The sequence below is a fragment of the Amblyomma mixtum genome, chromosome 2, assembly GCF_055824585.1.
Source record: "Amblyomma mixtum isolate Tamu chromosome 2, ASM5582458v1, whole genome shotgun sequence".
In the NCBI taxonomy this organism is placed as follows: Eukaryota; Metazoa; Arthropoda; class Arachnida; order Ixodida; family Ixodidae; genus Amblyomma; species Amblyomma mixtum.
The window spans coordinates 67,647,786-67,666,967 of NC_143013.1; the positions used below are offsets into that span (position 1 = coordinate 67,647,786).

The 19,182-nt window shown below is 48.5% G+C and overlaps 1 protein-coding gene and 1 pseudogene across 1 annotated transcript in view; one reads left to right on the forward strand and one right to left on the reverse strand.

Annotated features, from left to right (window-relative positions):
- LOC149359634 (hepatocyte growth factor receptor-like) overlaps positions 1 to 19,182 on the forward strand; it is a 50,487-nt gene continuing 31,305 nt past the window's right edge. The window contains 6 exon segments of the mRNA XM_089567716.1: positions 1 to 1,126; positions 1,373 to 1,377; positions 2,317 to 2,327; positions 2,886 to 3,060; positions 6,990 to 7,121; positions 10,347 to 10,523. Of these exon segments, the coding sequence (XP_089423842.1) occupies positions 1 to 1,126; positions 1,373 to 1,377; positions 2,317 to 2,327; positions 2,886 to 3,060; positions 6,990 to 7,121; positions 10,347 to 10,523 (1,626 nt within the window).
- Positions 12,050 to 13,119, reverse strand: LOC149359635 (uncharacterized; annotated as a pseudogene).

Consider the following 19,182-nt stretch of genomic DNA (forward strand, 5'->3'; position numbering starts at 1 on the left):
ATGCACATGCCAACTACAGTGATGCGAGCATCGGCGCTTTTAGCGGCTGTGCATTTTTCAAGTGGCTTCACCATCAAGACATTCAAGACTTCCGATGGACCGGCACAAAATGTCATCTACCTTAATCTCTCTCACAATGGCGGCGCGGTTGTCGTGGGTTGGACAAACGCTCTATACATGCTGTCCCCTGACGATTTGTTGCCCACGGCCATTTATAAAACGGGCCCCGAAAATGACAGCGTGCTATGCCCACCGTATCCCATGGCGTGCGACTACGATTACAACAGGACGGCAACGGACAACTACAACCGGGTTCTGCTGCAGTTAGGCGCGGATCCCGTTGTTCTGGCTTGCGGAACTACGTCACAAGGCATGTGCTCAATTCATGACCTCCTTCAGGACTTGAATGTTACAACACAGATGGACAAGGAACTCAAGGACAACTACGTTGCTTCGAAACATGGCACTGTTGCTTTCTTTGGCACGGGAATCAACGAGAACGTCCTTTTCGTCGCGTCAACTTACGACGGTCGACCTCTTGAGTTCCAACCTTATGCCGTGTCCGCCAGGGTGCTGAATAATTCGGGATACTTCAGGCTCCTCTCTTCCACGGATGCGGAGAAGTCTTTCGTGGACGTGGTTGACCGACTAAAGATGTCTCACCAAATATTCAACCTGTACGGCTTCAGTCACAATGGCTTCGCCTACTTCGTCACATTGCGCACAAGTGTCACATCTCCCGACGCCGTCAGGACACGGCTGGCTCGTGTGTGTGAGAGCGACAAGTCCTTCCGCACCTACATGGAGGTGCCCATTCAGTGTACCAGTAAGGACGGCGTGCCATCCCTTATCGCAATGAGCGCTTCGGCTGGGCCACCGGACACCGGTGGCAAAGCCAGTAGTAAAATGAGTAAGATCCTCGCTGTGGCTTTTATGACACTCGTCAGGAACCGAACGAATCAAACGAAGTGGGACCCGGGCTCTGTGTTATGCTTCTTTGACATGGCTAACGTCGAGCATGCGTTCAGAGAGGTTATCGAAGAATGCAACATGGGCAAGACAAACGCCACTCTCTCGTCTCTCTACCACGAGAAACAGGATGAATTAGCGTGCAAACGTCACGTAAGTGGAATTGAACTTTCTTTATTTCTTAGTTTGACGGGAACCAGTGCGGTGGGGGAATTCAATACGCATGAGGAAAAACAAGCACCCGCCAAGTCCATCGAAGAAAAATAGGGATAACAGCATAGCCTTTTCGGCGCCCCTGCGCGTGCCTTGTGCACAAAAGAGGAAAACTGATGGGCCGTTGTTTCTTCTTCGCAATAGCAAGCCGTCCATACTTCTCGCGATGCGATATGAGACAGCCGATGAGTTTTCGTCTCGTATTGTGAGCAAGGGCTTGTGGCGGCTCCGAAACGTCTATACTTTTACTCTTATTTTTCGTCGATGTGCCAGTGCCCCGATAGCCGAGGGGCAATCCACAGGATCCCGCAAACTGCTGATGCCGAATGTCGCGTTACATAGGCCCCTTTTGCACTTCGCTTCCACCGAAACGTGGCCGCCGCGACCGGTAATTCACGCTGCGTCCTCCGGTTGAGCCGCCGAACGCGTTACTACTAAGCCACAGCGGCGGGTGCCGCTGCAGAGCGAATGAACGTTACGAAGCTTCAAACAGCGACAGGAACCTAAAGAATGCAGCGAGAGATGTTGAACACACTGCCTAGCACAAAAATAGAAAGAGCCTAGCTCAGCGACACTTAAAGCAACAGTGGCGACACGTGGAACCAGCGCCGACCACGTGGCGAAGAAATGGAGGTGCCGTCAACACACGCTACAGTTTCGTCGACGTATAGAGATGAACAAGTAGGCGGCGGCGACGTTCGGCCGAGGTGAATGTCCCAGCGTACTTTGTCCGTAGCACGTGCTGACGCCACCTCCTCTTCGGCACGTGGCCAACGCCGGTCACGTTGGTCGCCCCACACCAAAAGCAGCGAAGGTGGCCGAGTGCTAAAAAAAGCTAAGAAAAGAAAGCGGTGGACGATGGAGGCTCGTCAAGACTCTAGTGAGGCTACCACCACCTATGAGACGTCCGCGTGTATTGGTTGACTGCGCGTACTGTAACATAGCTGCCGAAGCGAAGATCCAACTCCACACAACCTGATTTGGGCCCCCGGTCACCAGGGACTCCAGGGAAACGAACAGGCCGATCAGGCCGCCCGCGCACTCCCTCCCCAGGCTATCTCCCTGTCCTTGAAAGGGTACTCCCAATCAGACAATCTGGCCCTTACATTCAAACAAATCACCGATTACTACAAGGAGGAGCACCGGCGCTACTCGGCCCCTTTTGTAAAGGACTGGATCGCGCTGACGAGCGCCTCCTCATCAAAATTCTTACTAACACTGTACTGTGCCCGGCGGTGCTTAAACATTTCAATACATCCTTTAATGGCGCGTTCCAGTTCTGTGGGGAGGTGGCTGACACCTTCCACATGGTTTGGGCGTGTCAATCAAACCCATCTATCCCCCCCCCCCCCCCCCCCCCAATCCCAACCCCACCAGAGAGGACTGGGAGGCGGCCCTGCTCTGCTGTCAGGACCTAAAGAGCCAAAAGGCCTTGATTCAACGGACGCGGGCGGCGTTGCATGCCAATGGGGCACCGGAATAGGGGCTCCACCTAGTATTGTGAGGGGAAAGGGCCAATATGGTCCTACCTCAATCACCTTTCTGTGTAAGTTTAATAGACTATAACTGTTTTTCACCACCACCACCTATGAGCGATCCTAGAATGCGCTGCGCTTTTCCTGCATTGCGTTTCATGCTTACACCTTCTCTCGACAACCAGATGGACAGTGATTTTCTTTTTGCTTTGTGTTTTAGCAACCAAGCGGCGACATCACGTGCACATCCACAGGCGAAAACATCTATATCGAAAGCTTGCTTCCGCTCACCGAGCGTGCGAAACTGACTTTAGCGGGGAGGATGGTATCTTCCCTCACCGTCATGCAGCAAAAGGGCACCGTCGTTGCCTGGGTGGGAGACAGCCAGGGCTTTCTTCACAAGGTAGGTGGATTATAGCAATTTATTTTTTTAATTTTGGTGATAGCCTTGCATCGAAACTATCACTTGCAGGCAAAACTGCGAGCAAGCAATGGTTGTCTCAAAGGGTGAAAAATTATTTAAGCACGTATATGGTATTTCTTGGGCCGTTTATGTACGATAGTCGCCTCGTGAAAGGCACGTCAAGGCCTATTTCATGTACAAATGATATTACACTTGCACGGAGCTACATGCACTTGAGAGAGCTAAAACTTTACAAAACTGTCAAATAAAGCAGTCGGGCTGATGAGGCTAACGTTTGGGATGGTGAGTGCATAGCACGTAGGTAATGCGGTTACTTTCATCGGCCATAACGTTAGGCAGCTTCTCGTAGCTGAAGCGGCTCAGCTCTTCCAGGAAAAATGGACGTGTTGCGGGTGGAGGATGTTTGCGGGTGTGGTTGGGAGTAAGAAAAGCTGATAGGAAAACTAAGTAGCTGGTGGGCACGGTGAATGTGTATGTGCATTGTCAGGATAGACGCCACATAGCCGGTATCGAGAACAGCAAGAGCAGTCGAGCGTAAAATGGGGCTTTACACTGCGTAACATTTGCTCACTACTACTTAGCGATTATTAATAAACTTTCTTCCTACTTTCTTGGACACTTTTGGAGAAGGCCAAGTACGAGATTACGGCGAAAAACATCATGAGCTATTTTGACATCTTCACTGCCAAACTGGGTGGACGGCTCGAAAGTGAAATAATTTGAGATAATACCAGTCGGGCCGAGTAATTTCTCGCAGTAAAGAAACATACCGCTTGTATGGTCTGCTGTTCATTGAGCAATCGTGTTTTCCCCTGTTGTGCGAGCAGGGCTTACACGTGACAAGCGCACAGTAAGCTTGCGTGGCGCCTTGTTATGTTGCTAGTCAATGTCACTGAACTGAACGCGAACTAGTCTCTCATGCTTAGACGAGCTGTAAAAAAGCCTCAAATAAGCTAACTTACCCGCTTGTGGCAGCTAACATCTTGAATCAAGAAAAACCGTATCCAGAGTAAACTCCAATTAATGACTCCTAGCCTCCCTGGAGACGTTCAGCGAACCGAGGCGTAGGTTGGAAGGGTACAGTGTTCATGCCGAGTTATTTCTATTTTCCACCTCACCATGGAGCTAAATGCAAACTAAGATAAAAACGTCCCGAAATAACTTGAAATGGTGCCGTTAAAGACGACATTAACTCTTGGTGCTATCTTCTTGTTTTGGTTATATTCATGAACTTCAGTGTTCCAAGTTAAATGTCACGTTGTCTGCTTTGGAACTTACATTTTGATAAACTGATCGAATAAAAAGCACCTATGAACAGCAAACATTTTTTTCAATTGCTGGATTGCACTGGCGAGTGCTTGAACCTCAGCATTCTGCCTTAAACCCCTCAAAGCCGCTTTGTAAATGGCGCGGACACTGGCTTCGTGCGCGGCAGCGAAGGGATAATAGATTAGCTACAATTCATCGCTAAAATTCCGAGGCTGCGCTGGTTATCAAAACCTTCTTAAATAATTCAGGGGCGCGCCTTGTTGACCTAAAGTGCGGTGAGGCGAAAGCCTTAAGCGCGGTGTTGCTGCTTGTGTCACTGATGTGTTGTTAAGATGTTAAGCTTCGCCGCTAAGAGTGAAACGCGACAACGTCCTGCAACGCTACCAGGGAGTCCATTGGACGCCATCGCCCGTTCGGTTCTACGCCTTGCTCGTCGGTAAATTGGTTTTTGAGGAAAGGAAATGTATCGCTCTCGCATACCTCGGTGTACACCTGAACCTAGCCGTAACGGGAAGGGAGGAAGATGGGAGTGAACGAAGACACCGTATTCACTAGACGCGCCTTTTATGCGAAGCATATTACTAGAGCTACACTACAGCCCGTCGAGCGCGGCGGTCGAGCTACCATTGCTTTAGCGTGACCACGTGACACCACGTGACAACATGACGTCACAGCAGAGGAGAGATGGGCTGCCGGCTCGCGCGGTCGGCCGCGGCGGTGGAGGCTCCACATCAGTGGCGCGGCGGCTGACCACGTGACAACATGACGTCACAGCAGAGGAGAGATGGGCTGCCGGCTCGCGCGGTCGGCCGCGGCGGTGGAGGCTCCACATCAGAGGCGCTGCAGCTGACCACGTGACGCTACAGCAGCGGTATAAAGCTGAGCTTGCCTCGTGTAATTTCCTTTTCATCCTTCTCTCAGTCACAACAACAACATCTCCGGGCACTTACGAGGCGGCCAGGTGTTGGGATGCCGCCTAGAAGCAGGGCTGATTTGAACGAGAAGCGAAAGCTTCAGCGTGCCACAGAGACCGATGAAGAGCGGGATGAACGTCAACCAAGGAAAGCCATGTATTACCAAGCCTAGCCATCAATATGCTTCGCATCTAGCTAGGCTGGGCTTAGCTTAACCTTAGCTAAGCCTCAGCCATTTTTTTTTTTCATTCCAAACCATCGAGCTGGAATGGCGGAGTGGGCGATGGCGTCCATGCTCGTCTCGCACTCCGGCGACCGGGGTTCGATTGCCGAACTCGACCAATTTACTGTCCGGTTTTATTTATTTATCTGGCCTGATTAGAAAGGTTAATTAGGCTAATTAGATGATTAAGCTATTAACTAAACTCATTCCCACTTACTTGGAGCAACACTATACCATCCCTTTAATTGGTTGCATGGTTACTAGCCAAAGTACAATTGGCCCCATTTGAAATTCGCGCACTGTGACGTCACGACCATTTCGACCAATTGAAAAGCGTGACATTTCTGTCGACAACTGCTCCTTACAACGATGAGGCATTAAAGGCTTCCGCCTTAATAATACGGATGCTTCCTATGCAATACCATTGTGAATGGAAAGTACTTGCTGTGATTAAAGTGTCGAGATTCTGTAAATACCTTTCAAAATTAGGCCAACCAATAAGGCTCGAGCATCGTAGTAATACTGCTCTTTGTTCCTGAAAAAGGGCTCCGTGCAAACTCTGATGCGCCTATTCTGAAGTCCAGCTGCGGAAAGGTGTGTTGCACAAACGCGAGCCGGACAAGACTTAATAATGCCACGTATCATTGCAGTGTTTGTTCGTTCACGCTCAAGGCAGCAGGAAAGGGTCGTTATCACTTTTGTTCGTGACGCGAGAAGCGACCAGACTAATCTCGATTGTTCGCAGCCATGAAAGGCTGCATCTAGGTTTTTCCGGATTACCGTAGATGATCTTGACCTGTTATCTGGAAGTTTCCTTGCCGGCTTTAAATTGAGCGATGCCGCGAGCGGCGGGCATTCGTAGTTCGACGACCGCCGAGCACGCCTGTTGCTTACGCCGCCCCCGAGTGATTCAGTTCTTTTGAGGGTGCAAGTCAGCCCAAATAAAGAGCTTCGTTTACAAGTCTTTCTGGTGTCTTCCTGACCGCTGGACTGCCGTCACTACAACGTCAACGTGACAATACTATGATGGAGCTAAGAAAACGATCTGAATGAAAAAGTGCCTCGGCCCGTGCCACTGAGCTTAATTGGATTAGTCCAATACGAAGTAGAATAATAACAAATAATATTAAAAAAAGAATTTTGCATAGCAGGAAAGAAAAGAAACAATAAAAATAAAAAAAATGTTTATATTCTCAGAGCCGAAGCCATTAGAACGTCTGTTAAGGAGAGTTATTGCATGAAGAAGTGAAATAAGAAGTTAATGATTTTTTTTCTTGCTGGGATGGCTTAGCTAATGAAAATTAAGAGATATAATAAGCATTATGGGAATACCGGACTTCGGTATGTTCGCTCCTGGTGGACAGGTTAGGAAAAATTTAAAAAAAGGTTGAGTGAAAGTTATAGCTGATGATCTTGAGCGTTGCGTGCGTCTCTTGCGGCATTGGAGGTATATGCTTGGGGGTTGTCCTGAAACTGTGTGTCTTTTTACTCATTTCATGCAGGTTGCGTTGTGGGATGAGTCAGCCGATCTGCTCGCATCACTGAACCTTTCCAGGATCGGCAGTAAGGGAGTACGACCCAGCACAGCCATTGACGAAAGGGGAGCGCATGGCTATTTCTTGATAGGCGACAAGGTAATTCTTCACACAGCAACTCAAGAGGTAACCTATAACGCCGCTTCGCTGACAACTTGCGGATGTCATTGTCGCTTCTTTAATGACTTCTCGAAACGCACCTCAGCGTCGCAGCAGCAGGTGATCGTATTTAAAGAAGAAGAATTAACTGTCGCCGTGAACTGTCTTATGTCCTTGAGAAGTCGTCCCCCGCCGCGGTGGCTCAGTGGTTACGGCGCTCGGCTGCTGGCCCGAAAGACGCGGGTTCGATCCCGGCCACGGCGGCTGAATTTCGATGAAGGCGAAATTCTAGAGGCCCGTGTACAGTGCGTTGTCAGCGCACGTTAAGGAACCCCAGGTGGTCGAAATTTCCGGAGCCCTTCACTACGGTGTCTCTCATAGCCTCAGCCGCTTTGGAACGTTAAACCCCAATAAACCAACCAGAAGTCGTCCACAGGGAGTTTGTAAACCCGTGTAACAAATAAACAGTTTTGATAGAAAGCTCTATATGATGTGAAAAAGAGTGCTGCGCAATCTGCATTACATCACAATTCTATGCATCTTTACTCATGATGAAGCATCGACTCCCACTTCACTAGATGACCGAGCTTTCGGCTAGAAAGTCAATCTCGATTGTTCGAAACCTACTTATATCCCGAATAGCCTATTTGAATTTCATGTCGTTTTTTAAGTTGCTAGCGCCATTCTAAAGAGGACTGTTTACACTCGGCATCAATGTCCAAATACCAAAATATTGGCTCCATGAGACGGTCACAAGATTAACTTTCAGCAAGGCTATCAAAAATTATATAAGCACTGAGATTTTTGCGTATTACCAAGAGCCTTATTTCGACGGGCACAGAAAATCAGAGCACAGATTCTTTTCAGGCCGAGCGTTTGAAGCATAATTCCGATTACTTTCCGGATGCAGCTCGTACAGAAGTAAAGATGCACATGCTAAAGAGACCAAAAGGACGTTTACACCTCCTCCGTTTAAGGAGTAGGTAAAACAATACAATATAATAGCTAGAAAGTCAATGTGTGCGTTAAAGACAGAAGTTACTTTTATCAAAATATATAATAAAGCAAGGATATTTTCTTACCACGGAACTGCTTAGCTGAAGTATAATTAATGCTATCTCGAGTACCGAACTGATCACAAGCAGATGACAATACCTCGCAGGTCCGGCGAACGCTATAAAACTTCTCGAAAGCTGGACGAATATACTGCAATAAATAATACATGGCTACCAGCCCGACGGAGCTGCCGGAGCAGCGATAATAAATTATGTTTTGCGTTGATAAAATTGCTAGCCTCCGGCATATACGATAACATTATACGCACGATAGGCTTGAGCAGCTATTTATTCACTTTCAAGTGTTAATTTAGGCTAAAATGGTAGCTGTCACTGGCATAGTTGTCGCGCAGTCTACAGGACAGTACTGCTGTCGAACAGCGTGCTTTGGGCTGCACCCACGAAATCTGCCAATAAGGCCTGGCCTGAGATAGCCTGCGTCTGAGCATGCGCAGCCACACTGATGGGATTGCCTGCACCTTTTTCGCCTTGCCTGCCAGGAGCAGCGATCGCCTGTGATCGACGGCGATCACAGAGATTACTATCAGATTACTGTTCGGCGACTACTATTCTGCGGCCACCGCGTTCTTGCTTTCGGCCGCGAGCTTGGTAATTGGTCATTGTTGCTGACGCTGGACTTTGTCGCCTACCGTGCTTTGAGCCGAAGTATGATTCACGAGGGTAGAAACTTGGGCGAGTCGGTAACTGTGATTCATGGTATGTGAGTTAGCGCAAAACAACACAGCGCCTGTGTTGTGCACGTCTTTCTCTGTCCCTTGTCCCGTTTTGCGCTACCTCACATACCTTGAGCCAACGTCACTGACTACTCCGAATAGCGTAAGGCATCCGATAATCATTATCATTACGGTTCATGTACCGTGTTTAGAGACAATAAGCTCATGGAACGAATCCTGGGCGCAGATACGTCTTGGCTCTCTGCCGAATTCGCCGAGCACGCCGCAACCCCCGGAGCTTCTGTGGTAGGATAAACGCGCCATTATGTTATCGAAGCGTAGCATTTGGGCGCACTGCCAAGGTCTACACCACGCATGCCGACGATGACGGAACGGGCAGGAACGGGCTAAGAAAAGCAAACGCTTTAAAATAAGGTGGTCAATGTGCAGAGGCAAGTGGCAATCTGGCGGCCTCACATGAGTATTTTTTTAAAAATGAAAATCTAATGCGCGTTGCAATCGTAGTCACTGCATTTTTGCTCTGACCTTGAAAAATGAGTGCGCTACAATCGACGGCGCGTTACAATCGTGTAAATACGGTGAGTTCCGAAATCAAACGCTCCGTGCACACAGAGCAATTATAATAGGTTGTCATAACAGGGAAGGCAGTGACTGCTGTGCGTCTAAGTTACTGCGCGCAAAAATTTCAGGACAGAGCGCGCCGGGACTTGTTATCTCCACTTTTGATCTGAGGTCCTCCAGCGCTTTCTCCTACGATCGAAGGCGATCGCAGCTGCGAACCGGCAATACAAAAAAGATGACGGAAGTCCCATCAATATGGCAGCGCATGCTCGCATTCTGGCTCTCTCAAGCCAGGCGATAATCAGACGTCTGTGCCGTAAGAATCGCGCGGCTCGAGCGGTCTACAAAGGCGTCCTGGCAACTGTACTTAAACGCTGTCACTCCGCCCACGACACCCCGACGCTTGAGGCTGAATAAAGGCGCGTATAGTGAATGCACAGTTCTTAAAAATGTCTTTCAGATATGCACTCAGGCCAACATGAGTAATTATGAGCATGTTAACTATAGATGTCGCAATCAAGCGAGTAACCAATTTCCTCCGTTCTTGGCGTGCACTCGTAGCGCCATCATACAGCACCCACTGAAAACACCTCTCGCAATGTACGACGCTGGCCCACAAGATGGCGCAAGTGGTGGGCAGCACACAGCTTTCGCATTTTCGCACGTAAGGAAACTTGAGTGCACCCCATAAGTTTTCTTATAATGTTCGACACATCCGACTGATTTTCTGTATCCGTCATAACTGGGCGATGTTCGCGGAAGAAGCATTTTATTGGCCCATTTTTCAGCTCGGAGGAAAAGTCGTGCCCCCCCCCCCCCCCTCCCGTGAGCTACGCAGGGTTTGTTACTGGCGGCCGTTGTCGTCCAGGAAAGTTGCCCATGTACAACACAAGTGCTTGTTGTTTTGTGCGCAGGTCGTGCGAGTTCCTGTTGGCTCGTGCACCATATATGACCACTGTTCACAATGCATGCAACATAGCCTCGATGACCCGCTTGAGTGCGGTTGGTGCGCAGATCACTGTGCCCATTTCGCGGAATGCCCGCATCGTCAACAATTTTCCATGGACCGTTGCCCTATAAAAATTACGCATGTAAGTACCATTCGTGTTTGTTTCATTTTTTGCATTCTATGTTACTGTTAGACATAATATTCCTCAAAAGTCATCCTAGTGAACTGTATCTGAATAAATATGTAAACTCTTCCTTTGTCAGAAGATAAGAGCGAAGAGATATAACTACATATTGCGCCCGTACGATGCAGATATGGGTGATGTACCAATGGTGCGGAATTACGTTTTTCAGATCTGGTGCAATAGCCGTATTTTTGAGATTCTTCTTTTTCTGGCTGAGGACACACAGAAAACCTATACTAAGAATTCAGAATTGCTGCATGCTGCGACATTTATTTAAATCGAAAGGAAAGGTAAATGTACGCATAAGAGGACAAATTAGATTTCATATCAGTACCCGAAAGTATAGACACCGTGCATTGAATAACCAGCACCTGATGTTAGTGAGCTGTGGTTGTGCGTAAGGAAAATGGCGCCAGTATGTGTCACAGTTACGAAGTCCTCTTGTCGAAACATTGGCTAAGCAGCCTGAGGCTTCCCCCTCCCTTGTTCATTTTGTGTGATCAAGAAACTCATCTTCTGCCCGCTCTATACCACGAACCACTACAGTAATAATTAATGTAACTCCCGGGTGAAACGAGACGTTGTTTTCACTCAACAGTTGCCATATAGCTGGGAATAGCCAACAAAATTATGGAATGATAGAAGAAGACAGGGATTGGAAATTGCCTTTATATAGCATTGTCCTGCCAATCTAGACGTCATCACCACTTCTTTCCAGAGCGGCCAGAGAAAGGCCAACTGGGCGGAATTCTGAGCAGAATTCGAACCACCGCTGGGGATCGGTTGTGGTCGGTTTTGGTTCTGAGGAAAGGAAATGACCTAGTAGCTGTCTCCCATATCTCGGTGGACACTCGAACCACGCCGTAAGGGAAGAGATAAAGGAGGGAATGAAAGAAGAAAGGAATAAAGAGGTGCCGTAGTGGAGGTCCCCGGATTTGGATTGTAAAACTTTTATTTCCAACCAGGGAGGACTCCGGAACGTTTTTGGAAGTGCGGGAAGGGGGGGGGGGGGGGGGAGGGGGGGCCAAGTATTGTCTTTGCTTCATCATCATCAGCCGGACTAGACCACTGCAGGGCAAAGGCCGCTCCCATATTCATCCAATTAACGCGGTCCTGTGCTAGCTGCATCCACTTGACTCCTGCAAACTTTTAATTCATATTAATTATTAATGTTTTAATTCATTGTAGCCGTTTCAAGTTTACATAATTGCATCCTCGCTTATTTTACATTGCTATATACACTTTGAAAATGGTTGGAAATTTCATACTTACTGAAACCTGCACAGACCGCGCAAGTGAGTAAACGGATTCGAAAGCTGCGAAGAAAAAAACACTTTAAAAATTCCTGAATTCCTGAATTCCTGAATTCCTGATATATTCATGCAAGTATACATGAAAGTAGGCACTAGGTACAAAGCAATAGTATCGCAGACTGACGAGCTTCAAGGCCAGCATGACAAGAGGACGTTGGGCAGGAGAGGTTTTCAAAGGAGGCCGAAAGTTGCTGTTCGTACTGCTGTTCTAGAAACGAACTCTTTTATAACGGCATCCAAATGCAGGTTCGCAATTTTCTTCTTGTGCACGTGGAGGAGGAGAAGGTGTTTCAGCCTCCTGTGCGTCATTCGATTGCGCAGAAATGTTTTTTACTCTCCTGAGAGCACTGAAAGATCGCTCTCCTGAAGCAGCTGACGCTGGCACAGAAAACACGAGTTGCATATACCGGACAACCTGGTCCATGATATTACGCATCTCTGCAGACTTCCCCTGCAGAATTCGTAAAATGCGTTCACTTGCGTCCGGACCCTCGTCACGCGGGAGCGTTGCGAGAAGCACGAGTTGCGCTGAAAGCCTGCTTATGTCAAAATCTGCAGCGTGTGCTCCTAAAAACTCATTTAGGTCGTTTGACGCGAAGTTTCGACCTTCAGCCGCATCAGTCAAAATGCGCTCAAGGCTAATCAGCTGCTCCACGCCAGGCTGTTCAAATCGCCGTCGGATTTCAGTGGTAATACAATCGATAGTGGCAAAAAACTCTTTTCTCTGTAATGACTTGCCGTCAAGCGCTACAAGCTCCTCAGGCTTGTCTGTGAATTGAAGCCTTCAGGACAGCTGCGAAACTCTAGGCGCTCGAGGTTCCATCAGACCTAACTCTGTTGCTCTTGAGTTCGTCCGCTGTCACAAGACGTCAAATGAGGCGTCAAACCGCAGCCCTAACAAGCGGTCACGAAGAGCCTCTGCTGCTTCTTTTGCTCCTGCAGCGCGGTAAACTGGGCGTTGAAGCATCCTCGCTAATTCCTGGCACGGGCCAAGCAGGGCTATAGAAAGGTTGATGCCCAATAAAGTTTCGAACTTCTTTATTGCTTTTTCATATCCTTTTAAGGCTCTCTGCCGGTGCCACTGAGAGAGGTTTGAGCTTGCACCAGTTTCTGCAAAGTTGCCTGTGCCCTTTCATAATTCTCAACGAACCTTTCCATTGATTTCACTCTTACTGTCCACCTCGTTGGACAAAGTGGTAGCAGTAGGGTGTTCTGCATAGAACAATCTTGCTCACCGGCATCATTACCCGGGTGGGAAGTACAACGCTCGAATAAACAGTCTTCCTGTTCTTCGATTCGAGTATTGCATTGGAAACATCCTTTACAATGTTGCGAGCGTCGCCAATGACATCGCAGTTCTTTGCGACCTCCTGGAGTGCCAAGTCTATAGGCAGTGGTTACTGCAGTGCACAAATATTGACCGTAGTTCAGATTCCGTAATCCTTTTCTGCACGCCAGTAAATCTGCCTGCCATGTTCGCGGCCCCGTCACGGAATTCCCCGTCACGGAGAAATTCACGAAAGCCACGTGAATTTCTCAAACCATGCATATTTATAGGACCTTCCCGTCTGGTTCGTTGCAGTTTGTAGCTCTCTGGCGGCAGTGATCGAACATCCGGGGGCGTGTCGTCATGGCTTGCGATTTCCATCGGAGCACAGTCTGTTGCCAAGAGGGCACTCCACCTTGTGCTACAGTTGCTGGGATCTCTGTAATAAGTGAGATAAAAGGGATTATTAGCCGATCAACACTTTATGAATCCTATTTTGACTATATTCCTTCAAAAAAAAAGAATTATATCAAGAAATGCAAAACATGCATGACACGCAAAAAAGTTCATGAAAGACACATGAAGAGCACGGTGAATAAAACACTGCAAAAAGTACCGTCAATATTTGCTGCTCCTATCGCAGGTTCACCTGGTTGACTTTTATGAGAGGTGCTACCCGCTGCCAGCCAAAATACAAATACGAAGGGGCATTAGAAACACATCAATAATGAAAGTGGTGACAAAAAATGTGACGCAATATACCCTGTGCAACCTCGCTTCCATGGCCTAAACGTTTCGTCCCAGGCACGAAGGAGTTGTTGATCTTCTTCTGAGACCCAGATATCTTCCGAGGCAATGACATTGTAAATCAGCAGTTATTAAAAAATACACTCAATGGATGAGAGACGTACAAGTAGACCGTGTTACGTTTCTCCACCGCCGTGCGAGATCAACGCGGTTGCAGTGGACGCAGGAGTATCATTCCGAGCAACGGACAATTCGCTTGGCCGACTGCCGCCCAGAGCCGTCTCGGGAATCGTGTCCAGACAGATCCACTTGCCGCGTGTCATCGTGTGCGTGCGTGTGTGCAAACGCTTGTGAGAGCACGGCGCTCGTGGATAGAGTGTTCGGCCCGGATATTGTCCCGGATAATAAAGACTACACATAATCAGGTTCGGGAATGCATGGGTTTAGAGACGGCGCCTATAGAGCTGCGTGGCCTGACTCTTTGTCAATGATTTATCGGCCGTGGGGTACTTAGCTCTATTGAGTTTGTAATGTTGTGTGATCTCTCTGTAACAAGCAAGACGATCCCTGTCTGTGAAGCCCTCGGTAGAACTACTGGCTCGGAAAGCGAGACCTCGAGCCAGTTCGTGAGCTGCTTCATATCCAGCCGGGGATGCGTGTGCAGGTGTCCAGACTATGTGAATTTTGCTGTCGTCCGTTGCGGTACGCAGGATTTAGTTCGTCAGGGGGGGACCCTCGCCCTTGCAAAGTTCATCACTGCAGCCTTGGAGTTGAAGTTTATTTTTATTTCAGCAAGAAATGAGGAACCCGAGATAAAAAGTGAACGTTAATTCACTTGACGGTGCTCGGGCCCCATTACATAGCAAAACAGCGAGGTGTCGGTAATAACAGCTATACCAGTACATTTACCAGACATTGTAGCTCTTACTACACATAGTTCAGTTTTGTGTGTGTGTGTGTGTGTGTGTGTGTGTGTGCGCGTGTGTGTGCGTGCGTGCGTGCGTGTGTGTGTGTGTGTGTGTGTGTGTGTGCGCGTGTGTGTGTGTGTGTGTGTGTGTGTGTGTGTGTGTGTGTGTGTGTGTGTGTGTGTGTGTGTGTGTGTGTTAAGGATAAAGGCACAATGTGAATGATAAACATGATGAGCGAATAACAGCAATTGTGCATAGCAACAAACCCGCAAAAATACTAAAAGACATTGGAGGAACGCACTGCAGGAAACCAGGAAAAAAATTCATTTGCGAGAGAAATAATGGACGTATTGATTTTTTATTAAAATTTTCAATATTAACTTTATTTTGGCGAAAATAGTTTAACAGACAATAGACCACATTCACACTATCAATCAGGTGATAGAGAAAGGAGCAGAATATAACCAACCCCTATATATAGCCTTCATTGATTACGAGAAAGCATATGACTCAGTGGAAACCTCAGCTGTCATGCGGGCATTGCGGAATCAGGGTGTAGAAGAGTGTTATGTGAAAATATTGGAAGACATTTATAACGATTGCACAGCTACTATAGTTCTCCATAAATTCAGCAATAAAATTCCAATACGGAAAGGTGTCAGACAGGGAGACACGATCTCGCCAATGCTCTTCACTGCCTGCTTACAGGAGGTATTCCGGGGACTGGAATGGGAACAGTTGGGGATAAGAGTTAATGGAGAATACCTGAGTAATTTGCGATTCGCTGATGACATTACCTTGCTAAGCCACTCAGGACAAGAACTCCAAAGCATGATCAATCAGTTAGACAGGCAGAGCAGAACGGTGGGGCTATGAATTAACATGCAGAAAACCAAAGTAATGTTCAACAGCCTAGCAAGGGAACAGCAGTTCGCAATTGGTAGCGAGGTGCTGGAAGTAGTAAGAGAATATGTCTACTTAGGGCAGGTAGTGACCGCAGATCCGGATCATGAGAGGGAAATAACTAGAAGAATAAGAATGGGGTGGAGCGCATATGGCAGGTTCTCTCAGATCATGAATGGTAGCTATATCCCTGAAGAGAAATGTATACAACAGCTGTATCCTACCGGTACTCACCTATGGGGCAGAAACGTGGAGGCTAACAAAGAGGGTTCAGCTTAAGTTAAGAACAACGCAGCGAGCTATGGAAAGGAAAATGATAGGTGTAACGTTAAGAGATCGGAAGAGGGTGGAGTGGGTGAGGGAACAAACGCGGATTAATGATATCTTAGTTGAAATCAAGAGGAAGAAATGGGCTTGGGCTCGGCATGTAATGCGAAGGCAAGATAACCGCTGGTCCTTAAGGGTAACGGAGTGGATTCCAAGAGAAAGCAAACCTAGCAGGGGACCGCAGAAAGTTAGGTGGGCAAATGAGATTAAGAAGTTTGCGGGGATACAGTGGCCGCAACTGACAAAGGAAAGGAATAATTGGAGAGACATGGGAGAGTCCTTTGCCCTGCAGTAGATGTAGTCAGGCTGATGATGATGATGATGAGTTTAACAGAGTGGGCAGAGTATGGGCGAGCATTTGCTGGCCAAACGTCGTTCGTACGAAAGGTACCGTCCAGTTATGAGCAGAACGCGAAGGATATGCTCGTGTAAGTGTTGTTAAATTGGCGATCGTAAGCATTGTACTCTCACAGATATATATGTGCTGTTTGTAGCGAACTGCCAAGTTATACGAGTAGAGATAGTGTACTGACATTATTTTAAAATTCTTAAAAAACGGCGCGGTAAGAGTGCAGTAGTCTTTTCCAGCTATATGGCGAATAGTCTTTTTTTTGTAGTGCACATATTCGATTTAAATTTGTTTGTGTAGTTGTACCCCATACAAGGAAACAGTAGTTTGGTTGAGACAAGAATAACGAGTTATAGATATGTAGGTTAATTTTCGTCACTGACTATCATTGATGCCCCTGTGCCCGCTATTGGGAGCACGATGGCGACGCCTTCCGCAATTTCGGGACTGCCCGACGTGATCGAGGCGCTGTTGTGACTGTACTTCGGACCACGTGGGCCCGATCAAGCAGCTACCGTGAACAATCACCAAGGTCGACAACCTCGCGACGACCATGGGAAGTGGGATGCTTGGAATGCCCCTCCGAGCCTCAGCGGATTAGTGTAGCAAGAATGCCAGGGGCCATTGTCAGCAATAACCCCAGCGAAATTCCTTGAGCGGAGGTGACCACTATAGAGGCGAAGGCCGGGGACGCGCCGGAGTTATTGTCCGAGCGACCACACCAAGGCGACGAGCCGGCGCCGGTCACGCTGGCGGATAATTGAAGAATTCTGTGTCCCCGACTCGCGTTCTGGGCATTCGGCGGGGAAGCAAGTTTATTCACCTGCTGGAGGACTTCGGGAGATTCCTATCCCGCAGCGCTGGATGAGTCAGCATCTCCTCCTCTCATCAACCAGCTGCGAGAGAGTGGAAAAACCCGCACCTGCCCAGCCGTGGGCGGTAACAAGAACGTCCCCTTCGGTCCATCCGATTGGACAGTGTTCGTCGACCATTATTCCCCAGCCAGGGATCTGGGGAAACCGAACGATATTTAACTCGGCCGTGAGTGTGGCCGAGAGAAGCCTGCTAGCTCCAGTCGACTACGGTTGACGAAGACGTTCCCCTTCCACTGGGAGCCATTCTCAGTCCCGCTCTATGTAAATAATGTAATTAATCATGTAACAATGTAAATACAGTTTTTCCTTCACTTCCCCTACTCCCCGTCTCCGGCCCACGTTTCCTTCTTCCTTCGGCACTGCGGCGGTGCTCCTGGATCCGATGCCTGGTGGGACACGCCACTAGCACGGCAAAATATATCAAATGGTGGCAGCGGTGGGATCTTCCACGCTTGGTCTTGGCTTCAGCAGTGGTGAGCGCTTGACTTTCTTTAAGAATCTGCCAGGCTTGATAACTCTGGAAATTTATCACTACCTGTAGATTGTTTTTCTGCACGTGCTCGCTTAAGCATTTCACGTAGCAGCTTATTTTATGAAAGTCCTCGTTCGGAAGTTGCCATGGATTTGAGCAAGCTAAAGAAGCCAGAGTTGATGTTGCTGTGTGAAAAGCTGGGTATTGAGGCCAGGAAAAGTCACAGAAAGCCGCAGCTGATTGAGGCTATTAGGGAATGTGGTGCTAAGGAGGAGGGTGACAAAATTTGGGAGACCTGGGAAGTCATTCAGGAGGGAATCAGGAACGCTAAGGAGGAGGCCGACAGGGTTGAAAAGGAACGCAAGGAGAAGGCCATCAGGGTTGAAAGAGAACGCCTTTACCGCAAGGAAGCCGCAAAGGAGGAGGCCGACAGGGTTAAAAAGGAACGCAAGGAGAAGGCCGACAGGGTTGAAAAAGAATGGCAGGAGCAATGCCGTAAGAGACGCGCTGAGCTCGAGGAACTACGTAAACGAGAGCAGCAGGAGCTCATACGTACGACTCAATTTCTCAGACGGAAAAGGGCCCGAGATCGGTTGAGGACTTTTCAGAGAGGCGAGAGCTTCAGAACTTTCCTCGCGAATTTTGAACAGATATGTACGGAAGAGGAGCTAGATCAGGGCGAATGGTCAATGATGTTGCTGGCCATCCTTCCTTGCGATGTCAGCGCCGTATTAGCGCGACTGTCCGATGAGGATGCCAGCAACTACGACAAAGCGAAAAGTGCCCTCTTCCGATACTTCGGAATTCGTGTACAGACCGAATCTAAAAGCCGAAGTGCTAGCAGCGGGCAGCGCTCCCATCAGTGCGTCAGCGACCAGCCAAAGAGCCCCGCTTGGTCAGCTACGCACATTGTAGTTGCTCAGAAGAACAGTGGCAGTCGGGAAGCTGATGTGATAATCTGCGGCACGGAGCGTCGTTGTCAGTCACCTGACAGCGACTATGGCGCTCCAAGCCAAAGCGCAGCGTTGGCTGAAAAGCGGGATGCCGCAGAGATTGCACTTGCAACCCAGAAAGGTGTAGGCGCAGCGCCGAGATGTAGTCCTCCAGAAAGCAGTCGCGCGCTGAAAGCGACAGCTGCAAGTTCTATTGTAAGCGAGGAATGCGCCTCAGCGCTGCCTCGAAACAATGATCAGTTCAACGATCAGGGAACTGCAGCCGCTCGCGACCAAACACCCGAAATTGAGTTATGCTCCAATGAAACCAGTGTGTCTTTGCCTATTGCCCGCGTCGCGATCGAGAGCCCGCTCGGGGTGCGTCTGACCGAGGCAGCCGTCTCCCAAAACCTGCCTAAGCAGCAACCCTCGATTTTCTCAAATCGCTTGGATATGCTGCCCAAAGAAAAGGGCCTTTGTTTTGGAGATAACGCTGCGCAGGTCCTTACCATTTCGAAGGCTCG